Source organism: Nestor notabilis, unplaced genomic scaffold (assembly GCF_000696875.1).
Source record: "Nestor notabilis isolate BGI_N333 unplaced genomic scaffold, ASM69687v1 scaffold2510, whole genome shotgun sequence".
Classification (NCBI taxonomy): domain Eukaryota; kingdom Metazoa; phylum Chordata; class Aves; order Psittaciformes; family Psittacidae; genus Nestor; species Nestor notabilis.
The window spans coordinates 72526-83347 of NW_009912289.1; the positions used below are offsets into that span (position 1 = coordinate 72526).

General features: G+C 42.9%; 1 protein-coding gene across 1 annotated transcript in view; it reads right to left on the reverse strand.

Moving 5' to 3' along the window:
• Window positions 1-8288, reverse strand: part of COLQ (collagen-like tail subunit (single strand of homotrimer) of asymmetric acetylcholinesterase) — a 41315-nt gene extending 33027 nt beyond the window's left edge. The window contains exon 1 of the mRNA XM_010018717.1: window positions 8183-8288. Within this exon, the coding sequence (XP_010017019.1) occupies window positions 8183-8288 (106 nt within the window). The remainder of the gene's footprint in view (window positions 1-8182) is intronic.
• Window positions 8289-10822: the final 2534 nt, after the last annotated feature.

Consider the following 10822-nt stretch of genomic DNA (forward strand, 5'->3'; position numbering starts at 1 on the left):
CATGCCAAAGAAGTATACCAAGACCTAAAGCTTAGGTAATGGTGTCTGTGTGCCGGAGATGGTGACCCATGAAGCTCCCATGGGAGTTACAGGATGAGACAGAGTTGCAGCTCTCTCCTGCTTCTCATTTCCTCTTGCTTGAAATGGGGCTTCAGAGTATTTAAGGAACAGAGAAAAGCTGATTAGAAATTAATTCCCCATCTTTCTGACAAAAAAATAAACAAACCCAGCTGAAACCTTTGCACTTTCTTTTCAGCCAAGAAAAACTCATAAGAAACTGAAAATACTCCATTTTTAATCCCCAAAGTGGCTATGGGCTGTGGCAGCAGTAATGTGCACTTCACCAGCTGGCTCACACTCAGAAGCTGTCATAATAAATAAATAAACAAATAACCAAATAAATGAATAAATAAAAGTATTTAAAATCAGTTGATGTTCAACAAGCTTGACGATAGCAGGAACTCTGGCACACTGCCTGGACAGCAGGCCTCGGTATTCACATGGCTGGAGGAGCAAGGACACACTGTCCCCCATCCCCACCTCACACCCAGCCCACGTCCCCCAGCATCTCCAAGCACCTCCCATGTGCTCGCAGACAGCGAGGCCCCAGCGAGCCCCTCGCAGCCCAGCTGGGCAGTTGTAGGTAGCTGCATCTTTGGAGGACAGCCTTAGAAAACACTGCAGAGATGGCAAGACGCAAGAAAACAGAGATTTCTAAGCAGGGAAAGGCCTTTTACTCCCTATATGCAAATATTTCAGACATTTAATCTGTGTGTATATGCATGTATGAGGGCAATGCATATGCCAAAAGATTATATACTCTTCTCTCCGATTGGCTGCAGAAGGAAAATTCTGAGGTCAGTACTGAAAGAGAAGCATTTGCTGGTTCTGCAGCAGTTGGATCTGCACTCCAGTTTCACAAGAACGTGAAAATCCCAATAAGATCTCACGCCCATGAGATATGGGTTTATAAAATAAACCCATGGCTTATAAATCCCTATAACCACAACAAGGCTATTTTGTGCCATTTTCTTTCTATTGCCTTCCATTTGTAGATGTCCAGAGTTCTAAACACTGCTGAACAATGTTGGCAACTCTATGTGCTCCCCTTCAGTGCATGAGAAACTGAGGCACAGAGAAATTAAGTAACTCTCCCAAAGCCACAGACAACTTAATTACAATACCAGAAACAGTTCCAGTCTGGCAAACCACAGTATGTCATCTCAGTCATTTTATGAACTGGATTATAAAACTCAACTGCTTGTCATACCAGAAGTGTGATATGCATACTCTATATAAAGCCTAAGAACCTTCCACAATCTGTAGAAGAGCTTGAAATCCAAAAGATTAATGCAAGATGGCTGCTTCATCAGCCCCAAAGACTTCTACATGTCATTCACTGCTGCACAGTCCTCTCCCACTTTATCTCTGAGATCAGTAGCCACAAAGCCGAGAGACACCACTGCCACCCTTCTGCAACTGCAAGATCATAATCTGTCAGTGCTGGCACAGATCAAACATGTACTTGACTTTGATGTTGCTCCACCGTATGCTCATAGAGTCCCAGACAATCCCTATAAGACTGTGGGTGTTGCTATGTGCTCAGAAACATTTCAGAGATATGCTTTCAAATTCCTCTTTGAGACTTCGCTGCCATGGACTAGATTAATTTCTCATGACTCCCTCGCTGCAACAGATTCACAGCCCAGCTGAGTTTATTCTCCTGCCTTTCACAAAAAATAACTGTATCGACTTGGTATTGTAAAAAGTCAGTAACTCTGTAGTCTCAAGAAGCTAAAATTGGAGCACTGCCTTCTTTAGACAAAGCATCTCCTTTTACTTGTGTGCATTCCCCAGACACGTGCATTTATGCATACACACTTGCAAGTTCCTGAGAAAAATGGTTATTAGCATATTTTCTCTTTCCCCCAGTCTCAGTCATCTTCTGCATTCTTCCTATATCCATCTTCTCATCCCAAATGCCTTTTTACTGTTAGAATTGTGTGACTACAGAGAGCAACCCCCCAACTCCCTTTGCATTGAAGTATTGATTCGTTGGAGAGAAGGGAAGAAACAGCACATCATCTAGTTCATGGTCTGTTAATTCCTCTGGGGTTTTCATCTCTTGTCTATTTCTGATCTTCCTCAAAGCCCTAGAATTGAAGGGCTTTCCCAGTTCTCTTCTACCTTCTATGCTGCAGCATGATGTAGGTCTCCTGGCCATGTCCTAGGTGAGTTCAATATTGAATTACAGCTGAATGTGCCCCCTGATTTTGCAATCGCATGCTATTCTAGCACTAGGAGTTAAAGACTGCAGGGATACATGGCCTATCCTGACAGCAAACTTCCTCCTGTATAAACACAAATGATATTTTTCTATATGTTTAATTAAGATTAGTAATTTCTTTTGCTGCAGTCATGCTGCTGGTGCTCCTGTGCCAATACAGCCTATCCACAGAGAGCCTCTGCATCCAATATGAAACAGGCTGTAAAAACCAGGGAGGCTAAAACACAAAGTCACAGACTGTTCCCTTCCTGTGCAGGGGTTTGGTGGCATTGACGAACCCACAAATAAACTGTCTGTACTAGGAGCAGGGGTCTACCAGCACTGTCTGCAAGTACACACAGAATAAACTGATCTTACAGCACTTTGGATTGCTTGTCAGTGGAGCTCCCATTCTTGCACTGAGGTTCCCTTTTGGACTGGCTGGTGCCTGTCAGAAACATTCACAGGTTATAGAAAACCCTTTGAATCAGATACTGCTTCCTTTGCTGGAAAGACAAGCAAAAACTGCCTCGGCTCCTGTACTGACCTCTGTCACTGGCAGCTGGAGAACTTCTTCACCACGAAACACCCACTGGCTTTGCTTGTGCTGTGTCTCCCGAGGAGCTTCCACAGCTCCAGGCTGGACAGCTGCCTTACTTGTCACACAAATGTTGCCAGCGGTGCAGTCCCAGCTTCCTGCACTTCAGAAGTCCAGGTATGAAACTTGCCTTCTGTGTTTCAGCATGCCTCTGCCCCCATCAGCTCACCACACGAAGCCAAACAAGTCAACCTTTATATTAAACCAGGGGGAACAGGGGAACCCTGGGGAGGACACACCATGTAGTTCTTTGATATGCATTTTCTCAGGCAAATGAGCGTTCACCATATGCCACAAGAGAAGGATCTATGAATCCTTACATAATCTCATCCCTGAGTATTATCTGCATTGACTCGAGCATGGAACCCAACCTGGGATTCTCACAGGTCATCTCTACCAGGGGGTGAAACTATGGATAAAGACAAATCAAGTGCTTTTTTAACCTAACTGTGTTTATTTTAATGACCCATTTACTTAAAGCAAGAATAATCACACTATACTAGCTTGTTATTTTGCTACCAGTCTAAGCCTTTCCCCAGAGACTGTTCAGGAAATACCTTCTTCGAAGATTAACCACTGTACAACCTTTCTTTTGGCTTATCGTTCTAGCCACTCATTTGGGCCTATCCCAAAGTTAAGTTTTTCTCTCAAGCTGAAGAGCTGTTCTACTGAAAGAATTTGTTGCCTCTCTTTCAGGCTTCTGAGTCACAAACAGGATAGAAAGCTTTTAAATGCTCACCCCCAAGAGCAGCCAGCCCCAAGACCTTTGCCCAGCCTGATCCACAGCCAGGTGACTGCCTTGTCTTATGGTCAATGATGCTCTGCTTTCCTTCTCCTAATGAAGCTGTAGCCTCTGTCAGTGGCTCATTTCCATTAGGAGTTTTAGTCTACCCAAAGCTTTCCTGCTCACGTGTGTTCCATGAGAAAACCCTTGACCAACAGCGTCAGGATGCTGGGCACCTCCTGGGCCCATGCTGACTTTCCAGAGCAAAGCCAGGCTTCTGCCCCTAGGCTGATATTTTTGCCCCTCAAAGATTCATCTCTGCTTGCTAGACACCCTTTGGGCGGTTTGGGCTCTGGCTGCTGCCTGTGAGAGTCTTCCAGCTTTTACATTTGGTCTTATTTTAGATTCCTTCTGAATCTTTCTTACTCCTGCAAGCACTCTGATCCTTTCCTCCCTTGTGATTTTTACATAGATAAATGTTTACAATTACTCTCCTTAGAAACAAAATCATCCACCTGACATCTCATCTGCCCTTTTGGACAATATTTAGGGTTCCTATAGGTTGTTTCATTAGAGGAAAAAACCCAAACAAAACCCAAAAGGAACAAGGGGGTCATTTATTACAGAACGGCAGCTGGGATCCTGATTCCCTCAATATCAGGAATTGCCACTTGGTTTTATGTTTTGTCTCTCCTGATGTTTCTTTCACAAATGCACAGCATCCTTTTCCCTAGTTCAGCAACACAGAGGGTGCCAAGGTCCCCTCCCTGGACTGCCCAGTCAAGGTTGCACAGCTCCTGTCCCAAATCCACCTTGCCCATCACCATGGCTCTTACTGCTCCAACGGTGTTGGTCCACAAGAAAGCTGAACTGTTTTCTGCACCTATTCCACATGTTGTCTGGTTGCAGGTTAGTATCACACCTTCCCAATTCAAAGAGGCTGTACTACCTGCTCAGTGAGACATGGTGTTCCTTTTTTTGGGGGGTCAATAATGGGCAAGAAAGCATGAGGAATACTGCCAATAGTGATCAGATGTTACCATCCCATTTTGTTCCTTTAAATTAATCAAGCGTATTCTTTTCATAGGGCTGTGTATCAATACTGGTCGTAGGAGAAAACTCAGTCAATGGATATACATTTGTGGCACATGTAAAAGGCAGTTTGGGTCAGAAGAAGCATCAAGATACCATTCTTATTCTGCAGCTGCTGCTAGTAATTTAAATACTTTCCCATCTCTCTGCAAAACCACAGAAACCTTTGGCCTGGGTGAGTTGAATAGGAGAGGAGAAGGAACGAAGGGGAGGGGAAGAGTCTTTCTACTACCTGAATTTGGAAGGTGGGTCCCTTCAGGCTGGTTCTTACAAGGTGCAGATAGCTCATGTAACCCTACTAAAAATGAGTATAAAATTCACGCCTAGTTTACATCACATGAGTGCAACCTGCTCAAGTGCACAACGCAGGAACCTCAGAGAGCAGAGCTTTGGAAAATAATTGTAAATGACGCCATAAACACAGTGGCATAAGGTTGGGATACAACAGGTCACCCTGAAAAGAAACCTGCTGTCTCCAGGAGGGTTCAGCTACCCACTCCTGGGGATCTTCACCGTCACGTGGAACCACAGAAACGTGCTTGAGTGTGTTGTAGTATTATTCCCTGAAGTATTTCCTCAGAAATGATGCTTCAGCACCAGAAGACTCAACTCTTTGGAGCTGATGTGACATTCAAATTACTTCCAGAAACAAGGATGTGCTGTTGCTTGAGGCTGATGGGAGTATAACATGGAGTTGGCAGCAAAACAGACAAAGATCCAGATTATCCTTCTTTCCCCAGTTATTCTACAAGCCTGTTTCCCCCTTACCAGTTGTTTATCTCTGCTTTCCAGTTACTGCTTTGTGACCTATAAACCTTCTTATATTTGACCTGTTGCTATGAAGAAGTACTTTTAGACCAGAAGTTTTCAGACATACTTGGAAAATACCCAAGTGCATTTCCCAACTGTGGGGAAGACAAGTTGTCTCTTAAGAACATCCTCACTGTTAAATGTGATTAGCTTTAGAATTTGTAAGTACAGTGCTAAATCCATTCTTTAAATGTGAAATTACATCCTGGTGCCAGATACAGCTGACAGTTACAGAACATTCCAGAAACCATTAAAATAACTGAGAATTTAAATAGAATTAATTCACCTTCTGTACCTGCTATGAGATTCTACCAGCTTTTTTCTTAGGAGATATTTCTTAAAATGCAGATTCAATCAAAGCACTAAAGGAATTCTTTATTACATCATTTTTCATACCAAATAGCCCTGATCAGCATGTAATAATGGCACACAGGTATGTAACAGCTTTCCAAAGTATGGTTCTTAATCCAACCCTGCAGCTGTGGGATTATGATTGAATCATCTGTCTGATGCCGTTTTGTCCACGTATTATCATATAAACATTTATAATACATTTGTGATGGAAGCCTTGCTTGCTGGGCACTTCCAGTGGCTTGGCCCAAAGAGCACGGAGTGGGGCTTTATCACGGAGTGGTGCACGGGATGGCAATTTGCCCAGCCTGGCACACTGGGAACCAGATTTCCCAATCAGGTTCACACCTTCTCCAAGCGTAAAACCAGAAGCTGTTGGCTGGCTGCAGTCTCTGCCCAGGGAGGTCTCTTGCAGGCAAGGCCCTAGGGCTGCACTATGGAAAATACTGCGAAGGGCAGAGCCTGACATTTTCCTTCATATTTGCCTCTTCTACTACGGTTTCAGCAGAGATGAAAAGTCTTTCCTCTTCTAAGGGGAAAGTTATCTGCTGAACTGCTGTTTTTCAAGAGAACAGTTTAAATGGCTTCTCTACACAGAAGTGCGTGCCATAGGAGAAAGTCCAGGCCATACAGGTGATGGATACATAACATTCTGGTTTGTCTGGGTGGCCCCTACAAGTGCCAAATAAACAAATTTGAGGTCTAATAATGCACACGTTATTGCAAAGCAATTTGGAATATACGAGCAAAAATAAATCTTGGCAATTCCTGTACCTCAGCATTAACTTATCTCTACATAATGGAAAAAGCCTACCCAATTGAATAGAAATGGTAACAAATGTAAATGCTTTTTAGCATCCCATGGAGTTTAGTAGACAAAACTATTAGTTCCTAAAGGTTTGAAAGAATGCATTAAATTATTTTTCCGAGGATGTATTTCTTCAAACATGAGGCTTCTCTAGATGCTATCTTAAAAGCTATCTGAAATGACGACAGGACTGTAATGGCTGCATTATTAAATGCTATAGGGCTTTTCCCCAAAGAATATCTGCATTACTGTTTTGGAATCTTAGTATTTTAGTATCTTCGAATGAATGGACTGTTCAGACTATTTGGAGTGAAATGCAGTGTACTGGTTCTGCATATTTTGAAAAGATTTAAAAAAAATCCTTAGAAGAATTCAGGCATACCGTTACTTAGTGCAGAAATCTATCACCTCAAAGAAGCTACCCTCTCAATACCCTTCTCTCATAAATGCCTTGAATTAAACCACCTGGCTCTGTGGTCACACCAGAGATCAGAGACAGAGAAAGGCCATGTGTCTTTACCTTCATGCCTAAGGCTGGTTTTATGTTAAGTCTCAAAATGTGCAGAGACCTTTTGGTCTCTGTCTTCATGTGAAAGACACGGAGAAGGGGAGATCTGTAGGTATAGCTGACCTTGAACTACAAATCTCAGTTGAACCATCTCAGATTTGACACTAAAGGAATTCAAGATGTTAGTCAAAAGCATCTCTGTTGACAAGATACAGAGTAACAGACAGGAGGTGGGAGACAGCAATTTGCTATAAGTTGGTAAAAGTTCCTCATAGCAGAGATGGAGTCAGGGCTCTGGTCAGCTTTCCCCTGCCTTTGCACAGTGCGTGGCTAAAGGAACATCTTGCTGATGAAACTGTAAAATCTATTAAGTGGGATTTCCAGTGCCCTGGCTCAGCTGACAACTAATTTGTTTTGCCTTCGCCTAGCAGGGATTTTCCATGCAGTGGACTCTTGTTTGCTATGTAAGTCATCCGAGTATTTGTTAGTGTCATAGCCAGAGCCAGATGATGTTTATTCTGCTAACATCCAGTCGGACTCTGGCAGCGCTCATTGAGGTCAGGGCTTTATTTATAGAAGCAGATATACATTGAGATTCATTATATTTCACTAAAAAAAATCTTTCCCTTGCTGTAATCCACCTAAACTCATCCAAAATAGAAAGAAACGTGCAGACATGCAAGTAGTATACTAATTGGGCCAGATCCATGAATTAGCACAGCACCATAGAAGCCAATGGAAAAAAGGCATTCTAAAGCAGCTGAGGATCTTGTCTGCTATTTCTCATGGGGAAGGGAAGGGAGGGGTTTGAAACCAGAAATTATAAAGAAAAAAGCAGAAACAACCAAGCCACAAAACATCCTGGCATGTGGCAGAACAGGTCTGCAGTGCAAAATCCCTTCACCGAGATCTGCAATTTGAACTATTTGGTTTTTCCTCCTGTCTTCCCAATCACCGGAAAGTGCAAGAATCAAAGTGCAAAGAGCTCCAAGCAAGGAAAAGTAACAAGACTTAAAGCAATTTACCTGCTGGAACTGAGAAGACATTGTCAACGTACGCAGTCTGAGATAAAGCAAAGCAGAAGACAAGCTGCAGGTAAGATCCCCAGACAAGCGGGCTGAGGACCAACATGCTGGCTGTGCCCTGGCAGCTTCCAGCTCAGAGGCGCAGGGCTGCTTTGGGGATCTCTCTCTCTCTACCCTCACTCCCTCTCTGCCTTGCCTGCTCTCTGCCTCTTCCCTCGCTGTGGGATGCGTGTGTGTCTGTGTGTGTACGTCTCCCTCTCTCTCCCCCCCGCTTCCCGTGCCTTTAGGAAGAAAGAATGACAACCATTTCCCATTAAATCTTCTCCTTACACTAGACACGGTTATATTTAACTCCTGTGCTGGATCAGTTGCCCCTATTGTGGACATTAGCTGCTAAAACTGGGGCATAGGGATTCTGGTTTTGCTAACAGAGGCAAAAAGACACTTTGGATAATAACAATGATGAGCAGGAAAGGAAGAAATGATGATCGGGACTATAAACAGCATCCTTCGGTACAGGCAACCAGACACCGATGCCGAGATGGATAAAACCCCTGACCGATCATCTTCTACAGGTCATTAATTGCCTTAATGAGAGAGACGAGCCGTGACCTAACATCTGTTTGTCACTGGTAGTTGCATTCATTTACAGAGTGCAGCGCAGGCTGGGGGATGCCATGAAGGCTTCACAAACCACAGAACAGATTATTATTTAGTACTTAAGTGAAAACGACAGCGTCACTGATAGTGCCAGACGTTGTAGGACAGTAAGGATTTACTGACAGGGTGCAACAGGTGGAAGAAACAATACATGTGTCATGATGGGGTGAGTGAAACGTATCAGCTCCTGAGGTGGTGATGGCCAACAGTCTACAAAACACTGTGGGAAGAAAACAAACCTCCGACTCTCTGAAACGCAGTGTTACAGCTACAAAAGCTTGGTGTTTCTGTGCCTCATTTGCAGCTCCCAAAGGCTTTGCAAACAAATTTCTGTCCTCTGAATAACTAGCAGAGGGATCCTCCTTTCTGCCTCGAATCTGACCGTGGTTTCCATGAAAAGCAGAGGTACTTCTTAGCTGTCAAAACCGTCATTACTCCCTTTCTTCCAGATGGAGACGGTTTTCTTTGCCCGCTGTTTATTACTCCTCCCAATGGAAATCTTTTGGGTTAATTACAGAATTGATGGTGCTTTTTTCATTTGCAGAGACAATGACCTGTCCCCCTGGGTGTTAATTCCTACTGAGTACACCACTACAGAGCAAAGTGATGTAATTCCACAATTCTAGTTAAACGCTCTTGACTGTCACTTTCAAGATACTGCAAACACGTTAACAAAATCTTTCTAAATGTAATGGTTTGATAGGAACAATCACATCTGCCTTATATATTTCTATCCTTAAAGGACATAATATAACCACAACGCTTTCTAAAATCTATTTCCAGTACTACAACACTTTGGATAACTGAATTTATTTTTTAATCTAATCTACTTTATACGACTGTCTGTTACTTTTTACTATTTGGCTGGTTTTGGTGAAGACAGTAGTTTGGCTTCTTCCTTCTTAGGCCAAGATGACCATGGTTTAAGTAAGTGCTGTTAGTTCTTGGCATGCTGCATCTCAGAGGGAAAGGCATAGATGCTGCGAAGTTTATCATGACAAACCCTAAGAAAGCCTGCATAGATGCTGGAAGAAATTGCTCAAAAGTTAGAATGTCAAAATTTTATCAAAAGGTTCACCTCTGAAATCGTTTGACCAACTCAATAGAGCAACAATTGAGTAGCTTCAATTCCTCCTGAAATCTTCCTGCAGTCTTTTAGCAAAAGAAAATTTGGAAGAAATTTGAAGCGTAAAATATGTTCTATTTGATAAGGAAAGTAATTAATTCAATAATACTGCAAAGAACTAAGATCATGCAGTAGGACCCATATCTTTCCCCTCCTTTATCACCTCCTTCTTCAGCCTAAACCAGAAATACATGTTTCGGTAAAAATGCAACATCTTCCTCAAATAATATTGTAAGAAATTCTATCATAAACCACATCCACCCTCTGCTCTGATTTAAAGAAGATAGGAACACGGAATATACCTTTTCCTTGTAAGAAGGAATGCAATATTAGAGGGGACCACGAATGATGCAGAAAGCCAGGGCTGCTTCAGATTTTAACACCCCCCCACAGATAGATAGTTTTGCAGCCAATCTTAGGTAGAATTTTTATCAGCTTTTTCCAGTAGAGAATCATGATTAAAAACGGATGTTTTGTTAACTTTCTCTTTTCTTTTGACACAGCATCTCCATCACTCTAAAGTCTGAGCCTATCTGATTTCAGCCAATGCGAGAAGAAAGCTCTGTAAGCAAACACCCTTTCTTGTGTGGAAAACATAATCTTCCACAAAAGACTTGAAAGGAGATGTTTGGATTTATGTTTGAAGGGACTTTTTCATCATGATGTAGTGGTAGTTCAACTCACTGGTTTTTAGTGGGACCACCATCAGGTCAACACAACGGAGAGCTCTCGCTCATTACAAGGCAGCAAGCCAGGCCACCTCAAGGTGCAGGCGCAGGGTTTTGCTTCCTCTCATTTTAAGGTACTGGTCTAACCAGCTGGAACTGCTGGTAAGGTTCTAAGGGTTTCAGCAG